The following is an 18628-nucleotide window of genomic DNA, read 5'->3' as shown; positions in this document are numbered from 1 at the left end:
ATGTAATGTCAGATATATTATCATGTAACATAAAGTGTGATGAGTTGTAAGCTAGGGAATGGTGTGGAGTGATATTGTAAGATAAGGTTTGGTGAGCTGTAAGATTCTTGTGATAGAGATAGGGGTTTGTTTCCTTCTATAAATAGGAATGCTTAGACCACATTGTACTCAAAACAAGAACGAAATAAAACTTGTGTTTTCATATCCATGTCTTCCTTCTAAGCTTTCTATCTTTCTGAAAGCCAAAGCTATAATGTTTATACCATAACCCTCTACAGAGATGTTAGTATGCTCTGCACTTGCCTCTATGAGGATCCTGTGCATCAGAAAAGACATCTGACTTTAGATCCATGATACGGTCCTGCCTATTGTGGTAACATGCTATATAAGAGTAGTCGAACCTTGAGACTAATAGAAGCCAACGGTTGGCTCACCGAAGTCTCGGTTGGTTCACCTTATAGGTGTGTTATCATGATAGGAGGCTCCCAGCCAGTGTGGTATCAGAGCCACCTCAGAAAAACAAGGGGTACATATGGTATGAATGTTATAGGAGAGGTGAGTAGGAAAGGACACACACTCATGGTAATGGGTTTTTTGTCATCCATGATGTTAATAAGGAAATTGTATTGGATGTACTTATTTTTCGACACATGCATACGGATGATGGCGCCAGAAACTCAATAATACTAGCCAAGTTTCATGAGAGACGAAAGTCTGACATTGAGGAATATCGTTTGGCCCCCTTTTATTATATTTATGAGTTTGTGTTAGTATAAATATTTTTTAATTATCAGTGTATTACTCATTGATTATATGTACGTATTTGTTTTATTTAAATCATCAATGATAATTAAGAGAAAATTGATAATAAACTTTATATTAAAATTTTCTAAACTTTATATCTTTTGTAAATAGTTAACATGCATTATTTTTAGAGTGTAATATATATTAGTATAAAGATTTAGACATATTCAGTACTCACTCACCATTCATTTGTATTACTTTATGAATAGTCAAATCAATAATTATTAAGAGTATAATATTGATGCACTGACAGTGTAAAGAATTATACACCATCATTGCATCATTCATTTAGATTATTTTTTTCTGTAAAGTCAAACATAATTGAAAATGAATGATAGATAATGATAGGAGAAATTAGAAAGAAAAATTACATGATAATGATTATATGTAAAAGTCATTAAGTTTATCTAGATATCTATCCATTTTCCCAATTTACTTTATTGAAGATTAAAAGCTAGCATGATACATTTTGCACATTTTACACATGTGATTAATATCTTAGTTAGTTTGTTAAGTTGTTACTTGCATCACAAGTTATCTTTGTATTGTGTATATAAGCACATGACTTGTAATCTTTTAATCAATCAATGAAATTACAATACATTCATATCTTCCACATTATTTTCGTAACATGGTATCAGAGCTTTCGTTATGAAGGTTATGGTCACCATCCGTGCATATTTTCTACTATTATTCTTACCTTCCAAGGTTCATCAAAAATTGTCATCATTCTTTCTTTCTCCACCATCTTCACTGCCATTCACAGCAAATTCAATAGAAGGAACCATCATCAAATTCAAAGGCAAGGAGGCCATTCACAGCAAATTGTTTTCAAGTGAGGACCATATAATCTTTAAAAAACTTCATCAGATTTATTTAAAGCAATTTCTTGCTCGGTGAAGGTTTACAAGGGCACTATGAATGGCTTGCATAAGTGATATTTCTTGGGTAGCTAAGACACCTTTTGGATAAGATATGGAGATGCTTCAATCCAAAAGATTCAATCTTTGCTCTCTTTTCTTTCTTGGTCTTCTTATTCTTCTTCATGGCTCCTACACCTTCTTTCATTTGCTTCTGATAGTATCTTGTAGTGGAAAAATAGGAAGGGAACCATATAAATGGCCATCAAGAAATGTAAGCATGGCTAATACAATAACTTTGCTAGAGTTGCATAATTGTGAAGTGAGATTCAATAGCAACAATAATATTTTTGTTCTCCTGAATATTATCTTGGTCGGAGTTGCTTTAGGTTGTCTGAGAGCATTAATCAAGCTGGAGAGCAAGAACAGTTTCGGCTTCACTCTAGGGTTTAATCTCCATAAATTTTGGAGTTTTTTGTTGTTGCTTAATCAATATCCATTTGAAGTTAAACCTTGTTCTTTGATCTTATTCACATACATTGCTTTGTGTTTGATCTTTTACCATAAAGAAGAAAGAAAGATAGAAAGAAAAAGATGCACCAATATCAGTCCAAAGAGAAGTCAAGGAAAGAATCATAAATACCATCAAGATCAATAAGATTAACAACAACAACAACAACATCATTAACAACAAGATCAACAAATCAAACAACAACAACAACAAGATCAACAACCATACACACTCTAATAATCTCAATATCAATCTTGTCCAAAGAACAAGAAGAAATGCATTTTCTTGGGTTCTTTTGCATACTCAAAGAATCCTCTAACATTGTAAAACCATGGAAAAACCATGAGAATTTGGTCAAGATTTCTGACCAGGAAAATAATCAAGTGGTTGAGAAAATCCAATCACATGAGGATCGAGATTCTGATCCATCACACTGTTATTAAATCAAATTATCAAGCTTGAGTCATTAACTTTTATCCTCCAGCTTGAGGGGGGCTATTGGATATCAAAAGCTACCATGATACATTTTGCACATTTTACACATGTGGTTAATATCTTAGTTAGTTTGTTAAGTTGTTACTTGTATCACAAGTTATATTTGTATTGTATATATAAGCACATGACTTATAATCCTTTAATCAATCAATGAAATTACAATACATTCATATCTTCCCCATTATTTTCGAGACATACTTTAAGCAATAATCTTAATGCAGTTTTATATAACCCGCTAAGTTTACTTGCAATAATTTAGTCCACGATACTTCTAAGCATATAAAAATGTTACAGTTATTATTAATAGATAATTAATACCTTCCTTAATTAGATTATCAATATAAGTCATTTCACTTAATTAACAAGGCCTCGATTTAATGAGGTAAGGTCTTACTAGATCCTCAAAATTGAATGTTTGATTTTTGGGAGCGACACTTATTGTAATGAGTAACCACGAATCCCAAAAGTAACATTTTTTTATCAAAAAAGTGAAAAGATAACATTAATAATACCCAAAAAGTCAGTTCACTTAATATGTAAGGGATTCACATAATGAAATATGTCTAAGTCATAACCTATGTCACAATGTCAATATTATTCATCATTTCTTCATATTAACTGTTTAATTTATAGAATAAAACATATTTAGGTAATAAATTATCTCATATAGCCACTAAAATTAAAATATGTGTATATTATTTTTTAGTTTTTAGAAATATTTATATAAAAAAGATTAAATAAAACATATGTCATTATTTTAATGGTTGAAAAAATAAATTATCTCTTTATATGAAGAGATACTTTAATTACATAATAAAAAACTGTGACAAACTTTAGGGGACATGAAATATCTTTCACAATTAATCATGTCATATAGTCTATATGTAGTAGTGCGTATAGTGACATAATTAAAAGAAAGTATATATTTTAAACAAGAGTGTATATTGTTAGATGCCTCTCATTTCTATGCCTTAAAAGAATTTTATGACTATTTTATGGCTCTCTTTAATGGAATTTTATGTCACTTTTATGGCTTTGTTTCCAAGCATCCAATGCTTCATATCCAAGATACCAAGACTTTGCTTGCCTATAAAAGGACATATATAGAGAGCTTCAAAATCATCTTCACAACACACAACATCTCTTTCATTTACACATATATTGTGAGTGCATTCTTGGTGAGAATTCTTGTTCCATTTGATAGAGTATTTGTGAGCAAAATATTGTCATTTGTCCTCATCATTATAAGAGGATTTCTTGTACTCTTCTTTTTTACATAGTGGAATTTTGCTCTTGATCGCCCGTGGTTTTTTTCCTCTCACACTGAGGGGTTTTTCCACGTTAAATCTTGTGTGTTATTTTCTTTATCCTTTACTTGCTTCTCTTTTGTTCTCAATTGATTCAATCATGTGCTTCCGCATTGTGCTCTATCCTTAACAAGCAAACTAAACACAAAAACAATTTAACTAACTAAAAGGGAAGTAAAGTAGATAACATAAATTATTAACTATATCCTTTAACAAAAAACTTAATTAAGCATTTGAAAGTGATTCAAAGATTACAAGGTATATCAATGTGTGAATACTCATTTTTGTCCGGCCCAAAACCTTTTTTTCATAATAAGTACTTTCTCAAATTAATTGCACAAATGATTTTCTAAAGATAATAAGTGGTTCTAGAAACCTATTTCACTTTCTCAAAAAAATCAAAAGCAATAATAAAATATCAAATTAGAAAATAAGTTCTTAGAAACTATACATTTTCCTAAAAAAACATTTAACAAATTATTTTATTTATTTTAAATTTTTTGAGATTATAATATTAAATATTAAAAATAATTGAAACTATTTTTTTATTTATTTTTATGATTTATTTAAAATTTATTAAAATAAATAAGTAATTAAAAAAAGAATATCTCAAATATCCAATTTTGAATTTCAAATAAACAATAAAATAAAAACAAAAAACCTGATCCAGCGACGAGGAAGTTTGGTGGGATCTTATCCCTTAATTAAGGAGAAAATAATTTAGTTAGACAAATTTTAGGTGTTTAGGTTAATTCCATTTAGTATAAATAGGGTGTATTATGGTTAGTGAAAAGGGGTTAGAGGGAGGGAGAGTGTGTCTTGGGATCTGTGCTGAATGAAAGAGAAAAGCAAAAGTGGACAGGTGATTCAGTGCAGGTGAGTCCATCAGAAGCTGCGTGCCCCATCTACTTCACACAGACGAGTGTAACCTCATTTACATAGATGTGTCTATAGCTGATCCAGGGTCCCTCTCTTGGTGTTCAATTTGCTACAGTCAAGTGTAGACCAGTCACGGTGCACCCGCTTCAGGAGCCAGTCACGTCGCGACAATCAGGCAAGTGCACCTATCGCGTATACACGGGACTATAGAGGATCAACACCTCACCTAGCGTTCAATTTAGTGTGGCCGAGTGCATTCAAGGCTTGGTGCACCTGCAACTGCAACCTATCACGGACAGCCACATGACACTATATTGGTTGCATTATTTTTCAACCATTAACTGCGTGACACATCATTGGAAATTTTTGCACCTCTTCATATACAATCAGCACCCTATGTAGGTATGTTTATCTTACTTATTTCTTTTTCTAGTGCAACTTTTTATAAAATATAATAATAACACATAATTTTTTTTTATAAACATGAAATAAAAAGTATTAAATAATTTTTGAAAGATGAATGTTAACAATTTTTTATGGATAACTAGTAATAACAAAAAAAAATCTTTAATATGGCTAACAACAAACAAACTTTTTTTATAATTTTTTAACAATTAATTAATTCTTTTTTCTGTAATTAAATAAAAAATTTATTATTTAGAAAAATCATAACCCTTTACTATTTTAAAATGGCTTTTAATTATTTTATTCAAAAATACCTTCATATAACATTATTATTAGTGTCTATAAAAATTATAACGTTTTGGGAATTAATAAAATGATGGAGGCACGTTGTGGTAACACTTCTTGTCATCATATCATCCTTGAATAGTCGCAGTACGACGTTTCTTTTCCCTCGATTAATTCCTATATTAACAATAAAAAATTATTATCATTTTCAAACATCTTTGAAATGGGATGCGTTGCGGGCGAGGTGCTAATACCTTCCTCAATCCGTAATCGACTCCTGAATCTGAATATCAAAATCCAAAGCCCAATGTGATTGGGTTAAAAGATTTTTTCTACATTTTTTTACCATAAAATGGAATGGCGACTCTAAGAGGTCGCATAACCGAAAATCGGGGCGCGACAACTAACGACTCTACTGGGGATTTTTTAGAGAGTGAGACGTGGTGCAACTTTTTGCTTGTTTTTAAATACTTTTTTTCTTTTCTTTTTACATAAACATTTTTCTACATCTTTGTTCGTTTATTTATTTAATTATTTATTCATTTATTTTGTTCAAGTCAATTAATTATTTGAATATATTCATCATGTTTTATGTAGCTTTGGGTGTGGGGGGTTTACTTTAAAAAAAATTTGCTTCCTCACACACTCACAGTACACTTGAGTTACACACATACACACTCTATAATCGGGTTGTTAGAGATTAAGATTAAAATAAGAGGGACATTTTTGGTATTGTGAGTTAGGAGCTCGAGGGGCTTGACTCCTCTTGTTTCTAACCTACAATATTAGGACTCCTTTCTTTCGAGATTTGAAGCAATTTGGTGGCCTAGAAGTCTAGAGCCTTTATTGGCCCACTTTAAATATGATCTAGTACCTCACCATATGGTTGTCATCCTTAGAAAAACCTTTTAAGATATACCTTACCTAGGACAGGGGAAGCACACCATGTCTACTCCTTATCCATACACATCATTTATCATCCATAAGTTAGATAAATCATAGGCGTGAGTGGCATAAGAGTACCATTATTTCATAATATTCTTATGTCACCAGGATGACCAACCTTCATTATATTCCCTTCGACGGGCTCAATGCCTTAGGGATACTTCTCATTTCCCTTCGATGAGCTCAACGCCCTATGAATAATTTTTCTATCATCTTAATAAGTTTAAAGATTAATCGTTTAACTCATGTTCATGCACCCTAGCATGCACTCATTTAAATTTTTGAACCATTCAAGCATTTATCTAAATTATATATTATTTAGACATTCATATATAAAAAATACATCATTTATTCACGAATTCATACATTCATATACTTAGACAAAAAATAATCTTTCAAGCATTACACTTCATACATCATTACATCATAAATTGCATACACCACACATTATTCAGAAAAATTTATTCAAACAACATCAAATGCATTCATCCAAGAAAAAACAACATACATACATTATTGATGCACCATCCTCCCACTCCTCCATACACTTCATACCCAAACTTGTGACATGCATTCCTTATCCATTGCCAAAGATGCTCTTGAATTAAGATTGATTTCAAAGGTGATATAATTGGACTCAACTGAAGTGATCCAGAAAGAGGAAATAAATCAGTGTCCCAGATTGATACACCATCCTCATAAGCTAGTTTGCAACCTATTTTCCATATGGAGATCCCAGTTGACCGAGAAAACCCCAATCACTCTACCACTCCAAATGATCGAGAGGAAAGATCCTCATTCTCATCCTCATGCTATCCTCCTCCTCATCCTCGTCCTATCCTCATTCTCATTCTTGTCCTCATCGTTTCCTCGTCCTCATCCTCGTCCTCATTCTCCTCCTCATCCTCCTCTTCATCCTATCCTCATTCTCATCCTCCTCCTATCCTCATCCTCATCCTATACATGCTGTTAGCATGGTAAGTCGATATATGCATAATCCTGGAAAGGATCATTGGAGTGCTGTAAAATGGATTTTTCGGTATCTAAAAGGTACTTCTGGTATTGGCTTGGTATTTGACAGAAACAAGGCTACAACTGATGACGTTGTAGGTTATGTTGATTCGGATTATGGTGGTGATATTGACAGAAGGAGGTCTCTTTCTGGTTACATCTTTACTCTCTGTAATAGTGCTATTAGCTGGAAAGCTACTCTTCAGTCCATTGCTGCATTGTCTACGACTGAAGCAGAATATATTTCAGCAACGGAGGGTGTGAAGGAGGCTATTTGGCTCCGAGGTTTGGTAAATGAACTTGGTCTAATACAGGGTGTTCTTACAGTGTTTTGTGATAGTCAAAGTGCTATTCATTTGACCAGGAATAATCGTTATCATGACAAGACCAAACACATTGATATAAAACGTCACTTTATCCGAGATATTGTTGCTATTGGTGAAATTATGGTGGAAAAGATTCACACATCAGAGAATCCAGCAGATATACTTACCAAGCCACTTCCGAATACCAAGTTCCAACTTTGCTTGGACTTGGTTGGTCTCTACAGCACTTGAGTGCCCTTCGGGGCATTATTTGGCGATGAGCAACTTATCAAATTCGAGCCAAGGTGGAGATTGTTAGATGCCTCTCATTGCTATGCCTTAAAAGAATTTTATGACAATTTTATGGCTCTCTTTAAGGGCATTTTATGTCACTTTTATGGCTTTGTTTCCAAGCATCCAATGCTTCATATCCAAGATACCAAGACTTTGCTTGCCTATAAAAGGACACATATAGAGAGCTTCAAAATCATCTTCACAACACACATCTCTTTCATTTACACATATATTGTGAGTGCATTCTTGGTGAGAATTCTTGTTCCATTTGAGAGAGTATTTGTGAGAAAAAATATTGTCATTTGTCCTCATCATTATAAGAGGATTTCTTGTACTCTTCTTTTTTACATAGTGGAATTTTGCTCTTGATCGCCCGTGGTTTTTTTCTTCTCACACTGAGGGGTTTTTCCACGTTAAATCTTGTGTGTTATTTTCTTTATCCTTTACTTGCTTCTCTTTTGTTCTCAATTGATTCAATCATGTGCTTCCGCATTGTGCTCTATCCTCAACATATATAATTAAAAGAATGTGTCTTTATGTCGAAGTCTGTATGTCACAAAGTCCAAAATTTTACACATTATACTAGTATCTCTTATAATTTAAAGAAAGTGTATATTTTCTAACAAGTATAGTTATAAAACAACAATGATGTTGAATATAATTAAATCACATTGTATAAATATTAATTTAAAATTGAAAAAAATATAATTTCCCCTTTTCCTCCCAAAATCTTCCATTCAAACACACTTTTATTTTTTAGTATAAAAAAGATGAGATCTGAAAATAGAAAATGTTAAATGTAGCAACCCAATGATTTAATGGTGGAAGTAGTAAATGTGTCAACGGTCTAATGCAGCCCATATAGAGAACTCAACATGGAATTGAACATATAAAAGCCCAAAGAGTGACTAAATCTCAAGCAGGATCGTCTAATATCTATACATCCTAAAGATTTATATAGAAGAAAGTAATAATTCATTTGTATTAATTTATTTAAGAGCTAAAAGTATCCATTTATTATTCTATTATTCACTGTGTCATTCTTATTTTTTTGATTTTTGTTCTTAAATAAGAACAATTTTTGGTTATTCTTAGCCAATGGAAAGCGATGAGAGATGTAAATATTGTGGGAAAAGTAGATATTGTGGGATCCAAATAAGAATAAGAATGATGTTTGTTATTATGGAGAAAAAATACATGTTGTTCTTATTTCATGTGAAGTTATATTAAATTATAAAATAATGTGTGAGACCTAAATAAGAATGAAGATTTTGTTTGCTGATGTGGATGATCTAGTATGATTATATGAATGGTGGATGATACATTGATAACATAAAAACTCTTATATTATTAGTGCTATATACATTTTTCATAAAATATATGGCATATTATTTTTTTGTATAATCAAATGTATCAATCACCATACATTAAGAAACTAATTTTTCCAGAGGAACTGAGATCTTCTTTCCAAAAAATATATGTCCCTCTATCCCAAGCCAATAGCATTAGACTCAATAACATAAAATTGTTAATTTTTATTTTTATGAATTTTTTTATTTTATCTAAGTGTCACTTTTCAATTGGCTGAAACAGAAAATAGGGATAAAGTTGGGGACAACTGATCTGTGTCCCTTTCAGAATGTATGGTTGTATTTTTAAATAAGTCTTGTTTCCAAGAATCGAATAATTATCCTTTGATCTATCTACAGATTTGGAGTCTTACACGAGTACATCAATGCCTTGTTGATATATATGACATATTATGCTCGGTAGTAAAGTGACTCTTAGTTATAGTGAGATATATTTGCCTGTGCTGTATATATTTAATTTATTTTCTCAAAATCCAAAGTCTAAGGTACCTCCCATTCCTACATATGCGTTACCATCACGCCAATAAGACCATAGAACCACGTTAGGAATATTAATGCAGATCGATGAATGCAGTTCCTTCAAGCAGAAGTTTGTGTCATGTGGCCTATGGTTAAAAGCAAGGAAATGAAAAATAAAATAAAATATAGCATAAGAATTGAGAATTTCATATATGGTGACACATGCATTAGAAGAGTTACAGTAACAGAAGCATGCATGAAAGATGAAACTGCTAAAGCAGTGCACTTTACAAAGTGGATAACACATGGTTGTGGGTCTTTCTAAAATTCTACTGTACAAAATCAAAAGAAGTTGTAGTTGTGTGAAAAGGAAAAATGATTTCTTTTATGCCCAAAATACAATACTTGTGCTAAACATTATTCGGGATAACTTGACATTATATATACATGTTACCATTTTGATTGGCACAACTATGTTTGTTAATTTATTAAATAATTCCATAAATTTATTATTATGTAAAGATTACAATTTTAAAAAGTATAATATATAACATTTATTATTAGTGATAAACTGAAAATGATATATTAAATTTAGACTGATAATAAAATGATGTAAGATGAAACTATAGATTGTGCAATGGTAAAATCAGCTAATCAGGTAAAATACGTAAGTCATCTAACTATTAACTCCTTTATAATAATAAGTACACTAGTATTTTGTCACACAATCATGTCAGTCAAACCGTATTTTTTAATTTAATAAACTCATTATTATAGATTAACATTCACATGAATAACTAATAGAACACCCATGCCTTTGCATAGGTGTTAATGTGTATTGCATAAATTTAATTATAGAACTAGAGTGTAACTTATTAGTGAAAATGTTATAGAAGATTACCTCATAAAAGACAGTTTGTATGTATTTTATTATTGATGTTGAGATGTTGAGTAATAATTTGTAGAAACCTGTTACAAATTTTGGATAACTTCTTTATAAACTACATTGTTGCCTTTAGTGGTTTACCATCCTTGTCATGTATCAAAATCTTCAACCCTTCTTGCTTTAAACTCTTGAAACAATTACGTGTAATTGACTGGTTTAAGTAAACAACCTCACAGTTTCTAATGATTGACCTTGAGATTTATTGATTGTCATTGCGTATGACACAATTATAGGAAATTGTTTTTTGATTATTAGCATATGAGGCCATGGGGATTGGGATGGTGACATTAATAATTGATAAATATAAGTGTTATTTCCAATGTTTTTTCAGATATAATCTTTGCTTCAAGTACATGGTTCGTCATCTTCGTTACCACCAATGTTGTATTATTAGATAATCTTTTATTCTAATCTAAATTCCTTAATAGCATTTTAAAAAGTACTTACCTAAGGACACGCTATATATAGAAAAATGATATATACTTTATTAGTAATAATAATGATAGACTTAATTTTGCAGACATAATAAAAATAAGGTCTAATATGAAAAATCACTACACCAAAATAGTAAAACAACAATGCTTAAAATTATCATTTAATAACGTTTTTGGGCGTTTTCTATGTGAGCATAGTAGTACATAAGGTTATATTTAACAACGTTTTTTGAAGCAATGTAGAAAGTAGGCATTTAACCGTGCCATTAAATGTCTAATTTCTAAATAAGACAATATCTCTCACAGACATTCTATCAAACACATGAAAAACATTTCCAACTCTATCACATTAACAATAGATTTGTTAAATCACCAGCGGCTTCAACTACATTCAACCTTAACATATTCTAATATTATAAAATAATATACGAGTAATGATATCTTACGCAAATTGTCCATTCTTTCTCCTCCAATATGCAAGTCCTTACAGAGTGTTCATGTATTTCTCAACAATCAATGCAAGCTACAAATAAAAATAAAAATGATATCTCTAAACAAATTGAAAAAGTTATAAAAAAATACAAAATTAGCAGCAATTGAGAAAGAACATTTATCATTATACTCAAATCATGTGTTCTAAACCAATGAATCATAGCCAAAAATCTAGAACACCATAGTTGCATAATTTCACAACAAATAAAGATCACAGTATTAGTAAAATGTTTCCACAAATTGATCATAGATAAACTAATTATTTAAAAAAAATAACGATTCAAATGCATTAAAGACTTGTTATTTATGGTGTAAATGCAAGCATGCACCAAGACTGAATCAAAAAGAAATAAATGAGCTAAAATAAAATAATGATTTACCTTATGTTAATTTTCTCCATTTTGTTACCTTAAGCTTCAAGCTTCTATGGCTTCCTTCCCCTCTCTTTTTCCTTTTCTGTTTGGTTTAGTCTTTGGGCTAGTTTTCTTCAGCCCGTTTTCATTATTTTCTTTCTGTTTTATTTCTTTGGGCTTGCCTTTTCTTAACCTCATTTTGTGGTTGTTAAGTTAACTGGTTTCTATTTATAGGTTGTAGGTTAGTTTTATTAGTTAGTTAGTTTTTCTAATTCAGTCTTCTTTTCTCATTTCATTTACTCTGTAATCTCTCTTGGAAAATTGAATAAAAGGTTCTTGCGTTTTTTTTCTCTTCTTCTTTCTTTTCCGCTGTGCAATTTCTTTGAGATGGTATCAGAGCATTCAATGCTCTGATTCATCTTCCCAAAGCTTCCTCCTCTCCCTTTCTTCTCCTCGACAAATTCACCAATGGCTACACAAAACTACCGTGTCGATGAAAGCAACAATCCTTATTATCTTCACACAACCGAGAGCCCTGTGCAGATTTTGGTAACGCCTCTCTTAAATGGAACCAACTATCACTCATGGGCTCAAGCCATGAAGCTCACCCTCGATACCAAGAACAAATTAAAGTTCATCACTGGAGCTCTGAAACAGCCACCACTGGACGACCCCTTACACGATTTATGGAAGAAATGCAACAATATGGTACTCTCATGGTTACAACGCTCAGTGGAGGAATCAATCGTCAAGTCAATACTATGGATCGATTCAGCTGCTAAGGTTTGAAAGGACCTACAAGATAGGTTCTCACAAGGTGATATGTTCAGAATTTCAGAACTTCTCCATGACTTCTATTACTTGAATCAAGGCAACCTTACAATATCTGAATACTTTGGTGAATTGAAGAGTCATTGGAAAGAGATTGAAACATTTATGCCTATTCCTAACTCTAAGTGCTCCATCCAATGTTCTTGTGGAGTGATTCCACTAGTGAGAGGTTATAGGGAGCAAAGTTATGTAATTAGGTTCTTAAAGGGCCTGAATGAGCAATATGCTCCAGTTAGATCCCAAATAATGCTTATTGATCCTTTACTCAACATAAATAAAGCCTTCTCTCTATTAAGCCAACAAGAAAGGCAATTCAATATTCCAAACATCCCTGACCCTGAACCTCAAAATAGAGTCTTAACTCTCAGCACAAACCAAGAAAGTTACAAGAACATAAATAATAATATAGGCAACAATCCCAATTTTAGAGGAAGGGGAAGCAATACTTATAGAGGAAAAAAGTCTAGATTCACCAATGGAGGCAGAAACCAAGGGAACAAATTATGTACCCACTGCCAGAGAACCAACCACACCATTGAAACATGCTTCATCAAGCACGGTTATCCCCCTGGTTTTCAGAACAATAGATTCACCAAAATGGAAAATCACACAATTGGCTTTCCCTTGGATCAAAGCAATGAGGACAGTGAATTGCAGCCAACTAAATCAGCCCAAGGAACTAGCAAAGTGTTCAGAGACGAACAAGTTCAGGAAATTCTAGACCTGATGCACAATGCCAAGGCAGGGGATCATACTGTCAATTCTGCCATACACACCAAGACATCCCCTGCATCACCAGGTAATGTCAAACCTTGTTGGATCATGGACATAGGTGCTACAGACCATATTATCAATGATATACATAATTTTCAAACCTATAAGTCCATAACACCAATGCTCATCACCCTACCTAATGGTGACAAATTATCTACTTGCATTTCAGGCACTATTTTCCTTACCCCTACACTCAAATTACTGATGTTCTACTTGTTCCACAATTTCATATCAATCTTCTTTCAGTAAACAAACTAATGCATACTCTCAATTGGCACTTCATTATTTCTCACAACAAGTGTTTGATTTTGCAGAACCATAGCAAGAGGATGATTGGTTCAGCTAAGCTACACCAAGGGCTCTTCTTGATAGATTTACATGATTCTAGGCATTTTATAGGACATTACTCTACTATTACTGATTCTGTTAAGACAAATAATGATTGCTTATGACACCTTAGACTTGGACATACACCAATTCCTGTTTTAATTCAGCTTAGAAAATCTTTTCCTTATATTCATACTACTCTTGATATCACTCATTGCAATGTTTGTCACATAACTAAGCAAAAGAAATTACCTTTCAATGTAAGTACATCTATTACCTCACAATGCTTTGATTTATTCCATGCTGACATTTGGGGTCCATATTCAACACCATCTATATATGGTCACAAGTACTTCCTTACCCTTGTTGATGATCACACAAGGTTTACATGGATCATTCTTCTGAAGTCCAAAGCAGAGACTAGGTCTCATTTAATCCATTTCATCTCCTACATAGAAACTCAGTTTGATAAGAAACTTAAGTGCCTTAGGAGTGATAATGGAGTTGAGTTCTTGATGCATGATCACCTAAGTAAAAAGGGCATCATTCATCAAAGAACTTGTGTTGAGACCCCTCAACAAAATGGTATTGTTGAGAGGAAGCATCAACACATCCTCAATATAGCAAGAGTTATCTTCTTTCAATTTCATTTACCCTCTAAACTTTGGAACTTTGCTATTCAGCATGCCACCCACATTATCAATAGGCTGCCTTCACCTTTACTCAAACAGCAGAACCCTTACCAATCCCTTCACAAATCCCTCCCTCCTATGGACCATCTTAGGGTATTTGGATGCCTAGCATATGCAACTACTCTACTCTCTCATAGAACCAAATTCCAACCAAGGGCCATTCAGGCTGTTTTTCTTGGATATAAGGAAGGAACGAAAGGATTCATCCTATACAACCTTCACACACATTCTGTCTTCATTTCAAGAAACACAATCTTTTATGAACAATACTTCCCCTTCCAGTACAACCATAGCCATGACATCAATACCAACTCCATTTGCAAACCTACCCCTCCATCCACTGATACCCCTATCCTTGATCCTAATGACAATACCCATGCTACCTTACCAAATTCCCAGTCCTTATCACATGACCAACACATCTCATCTCCTCAACAAAGCATCATCCAACCAACTAGGCAATCAACTAGAATTAGGAATCCTCCATATAACCTACAAGACTATCACTGCAGCCTATCCACATCCACTCCTCAACAACTAGAACCCCCTACAGGTACTCTATATCCTTTATCTTCTTGTATCAGTTATACTAATTGTGCTTCCTCTTACAGTAACTTTTATCTTGTTGTCTCAACCATTCCAGAACCTTCCACCTACAAGAAAGCCTCCTCTATTCCCTGCTGGCAAGAAGCAATGACACAAGAATTACAAGCTCTTTAACTCAATAACACTTGGTCCATTGTTCCCCTACCTAACAACAAAGTGCCTATTGGTTGCAAATGGGTCTATAAAGTGAAGTATCTTGAAGATGGCACCTTAGATAGGTACAAAGCACGTTTGGTCGTCAAGGGCTTCAATCAAATGGAAGGGGTGGATTACTTTGACACATTTTCCCCTGTTGTCAAAATTACTATCATCAGAGTCATATTGGCTTTAACTACTGCCAAATCATGGTTCCTTGAGCAACTTGATATCAACAACGCATTTCTTCATGGAGATCTCCATGCGGAGGTGTATATGCAACCCCCTCCAGGTCTTATACCCCATACATCCTCTCTAGTTTGCAAGCTTCACAAGTCTCTCTATGGTCTCAAGCAAGTCAGCAGAGAATGACATACAACTCTGTCCACAAAACTCATCTCTCTGGGATTCACTCACTCATCTGCAGATCAAGCCCTCTTCACCAAAGGTTCTCCCAACTCATTCACTGCTATCTTGGTCTATGTCGATGATCTGGTCCTTACTGGCAACGACTTCTTAGAAATCAAACAAGTCAAGCACATTCTTGATATTCCCTACAAAATCAAAGACGTGGGCCAACTGAGGTATTTTTTAGGCCTCGAAATTGCCAGATCTGCAAAGGGAATTCACCTCAACCAATGCAAATACACTTTATCCTTACTTGAAGAATCAGGGACATTAGCTTCCAAGCCTGCTAAAACACCTTCAAATCCATCTCTTAAACTCCATCTCAATCAAGGCACTCCTCTTCCTGATCCATCCTCATATAGAAGACTTGTGGGCAGACTAATCTATCTCACCATCTCTCGACCTGGCATATCATTTGCTGTGCAACAACTCAGTTTATTTATGTCTGATCCGCACTTTACACACCTCACTACTGCTCGTAGGGTCCTACATTATCTAAAAAATTCACCATCTCCGGGTCTTCTATTCAACTCACAATCAACATTCAAGTTGTCTACTTTTGCTGATTCAGATTGGGCTTGCTGCCTCTATACAAGAAAGTCAATCACTGGTTTTTGTGTATTCCTTGGTTCTTCCCTCATCTCTTGGAAAACCAAGAAACAAAACACCGTTAGTCGATCTTCTTTTAAGGCCAAGTATCGAGCTTTGGGCAGCCTCGTTTGTGAACTTCAATGGCTAGATTATCTCTTCAATGCTCTTCACATTCCTATATCTCTTCCAACTTCTGTCTATTGTGACAATAGATCAACCATCTATCTTGCTCATAATCCTGTGTTTCATGAACAAACATAACATATTGAAATCGACTGTCATGTTGTTCGTGAGAAAATTCAGAAGGGCCTTGTTCATCTCTTACCTATTCCCTCAACTGATCAGTTAGCAGATGTTTTCACTAAAGCTCTTCCTCCCAAGTCGTTTCAGAACTTCATCTTCAAGTTGGGTCTCTGTGATTTGCATCGCTTAACTTGAGGGGGTTGTTAATTTTCTCCATTTTGTTACCTTAAGCTTCAAGCTTCTATGGCTTCCTTCCCCTCTCTTTTTCCTTTTCTGTTTGGTTTAGTCTTTGGGCTAGTTTTCTTCAGCCCGTTTTCATTATTTTCTTTCTGTTTTATTTCTTTGGGCTTGCCTTTTCTTAAGACCATTTTGTGGTTGTTAAGTTAACTGGTTTCTATTTATAGGTTGTAGGTTAGTTTTATTAGTTAGTTAGTTTTTCTAATTCAGTCTTCTTTTCTCATTTCATTTACTCTGTAATCTCTCTTGCAAAATTGAATAAAAGGTTCTTGCGTTTTTCTTGTCTTCTTCTTTCTTTTTCGCTGTGCAATTTCTTTGAGACCTTATGCTTGAAGAGAAAAACTAAAAACCGATAACTTGCTTGAAGAGAAAAACTAAAAACAAAAGAGAAAAAAATGTAACTCATGGAGAAGAAGAAAAATAAGAGAAATAATAAACTGAGTGATATGTGTATTATTGTGTGAAGTTTTGTTTTTGAATTTGAAAAGATTCACGCTCACTAAAACAAGCGTTTAACAGTGCTTATGGAAGAAGTGTTGTTAGATATACGAATGTAGTATGATCTTTAATCACGTTCACTGAAGAAGTGTTGTTAAATATATGAATGTATGATCTTTAACAACGCTTGTTTCAATAAGTATGACTTTTAACAACATTTTCTTCAATAAGCGCTGTTAAAAATAACACATTTAATATTGTTTGCTTCAATAAGGGATGTTAATTCTCTTCCGCCTTAAATTTAACAGCGTTTATCACATAAGCGTTGTTGAATGAGTGTTGTTAAATATTAATTCTAGCATAGTGAATGTGTATGTGATCCTTGTTGTGTTAATATGTTAATTAATTATTTGAAAACAAATTTGAATTCTATATACATTTTTCATGAGGAAATGCATTTTCAGACATGTTCTTACTTTTTGATAATACATCATGTTGGAAAATAGTAGCATGATGAAGCTAACATTGGACTCACAACAATTTTAGATTGAATCTTGATTTAGTGATGGCTGACATGGAATTATATAGTTTTAACCTATTCGGATAAGGTGGAGGATGTTGATGGATATACTAAGTTTGGTTTGTGATTACACCCATTGGCTTATCTTTTATGATGCTTAATGATACTATAGATGCACTTGATTAAGTGATCAATGGTGGCAAATTCTCCAAACCATTAATCCTAGAAGAAAATTCTTGATAAGGAGAAAGTGTGCCGATATATAAGATTTGTCTTATCCTTCCAACCTATTTTAATTCAAATCTCATTTTGATGGGTTCAATTTTACGAACGACTTATATTATTTATTTAAAATAACATATTACAAATATATCTTAGTCTTAGTTTCATATTTCTTGGATTATATGATTTGACTATACATTATATCTAAATTGATACTATAGTAAGATATTGGATTGACACAATTCCTTTATGGGTATGAGATCATGATTAGGTTGGGTTCATGTTTAGACTAAACAATCCAAGTCATCTATTTTATTTTACTTATACATAAAAAGTCAGTAAATAATTGGTCGTGCCCAATATTTGACCGTCAATATATAATTAACCGTAAATTGTAAGATTATATGATATCAAAATTTAGAATTCAACTTTCCTAATGGGGAAGTTGA

General features: G+C 33.1%; 2 protein-coding genes across 2 annotated transcripts; both read left to right on the top strand.

Moving 5' to 3' along the window:
* On the top strand, positions 12978–15499 carry LOC109327957. The gene is made up of 2 exons (XM_019561148.1): positions 12978–13785; positions 14544–15499. Exons 1-2 carry the CDS (start codon positions 12978–12980, stop codon positions 15497–15499), a joined length of 1764 nt encoding a protein of 587 aa, XP_019416693.1.
* Positions 15641–16957, top strand: LOC109327949 (uncharacterized mitochondrial protein AtMg00810-like). Its single transcript, XM_019561136.1, has 3 exons — positions 15641–15812; positions 15948–16759; positions 16823–16957. The coding sequence occupies exons 1-3, from the start codon at positions 15641–15643 to the stop codon at positions 16955–16957; spliced, it is 1119 nt and encodes a 372-aa protein (XP_019416681.1).

Source organism: Lupinus angustifolius, chromosome LG02, assembly GCF_001865875.1.
Source record: "Lupinus angustifolius cultivar Tanjil chromosome LG02, LupAngTanjil_v1.0, whole genome shotgun sequence".
NCBI lineage: Eukaryota > Viridiplantae > Streptophyta > Magnoliopsida > Fabales > Fabaceae > Lupinus > Lupinus angustifolius.
This window is presented reverse-complemented; position numbering and strand designations above follow the sequence as displayed.

What these genes read in the sequence shown, in the direction of transcription:
- LOC109327957 (XM_019561148.1), top strand. Translation starts at nt 12,978, where the DNA reads ATGTTCAGAATTTCAGAACTTCTCCATGACTTCTATTACTTGAATCAA. An exon ending in GACATCCCCTGCATCACCAG is followed by an intron (nt 13,786 to 14,543) that starts GTAATGTCAAAC and finishes TCTCCTACATAG; the next exon opens with AAACTCAGTTTGATAAGAAA.
- LOC109327949 (XM_019561136.1), top strand. Translation starts at nt 15,641, where the DNA reads ATGGAAGGGGTGGATTACTTTGACACATTTTCCCCTGTTGTCAAAATT. An exon ending in GTATATGCAACCCCCTCCAG is followed by an intron (nt 15,813 to 15,947) that starts GTCTTATACCCC and finishes ACTCATCTGCAG; the next exon opens with ATCAAGCCCTCTTCACCAAA. An exon ending in TCTATCTTGCTCATAATCCT is followed by an intron (nt 16,760 to 16,822) that starts GTGTTTCATGAA and finishes GAGAAAATTCAG; the next exon opens with AAGGGCCTTGTTCATCTCTT.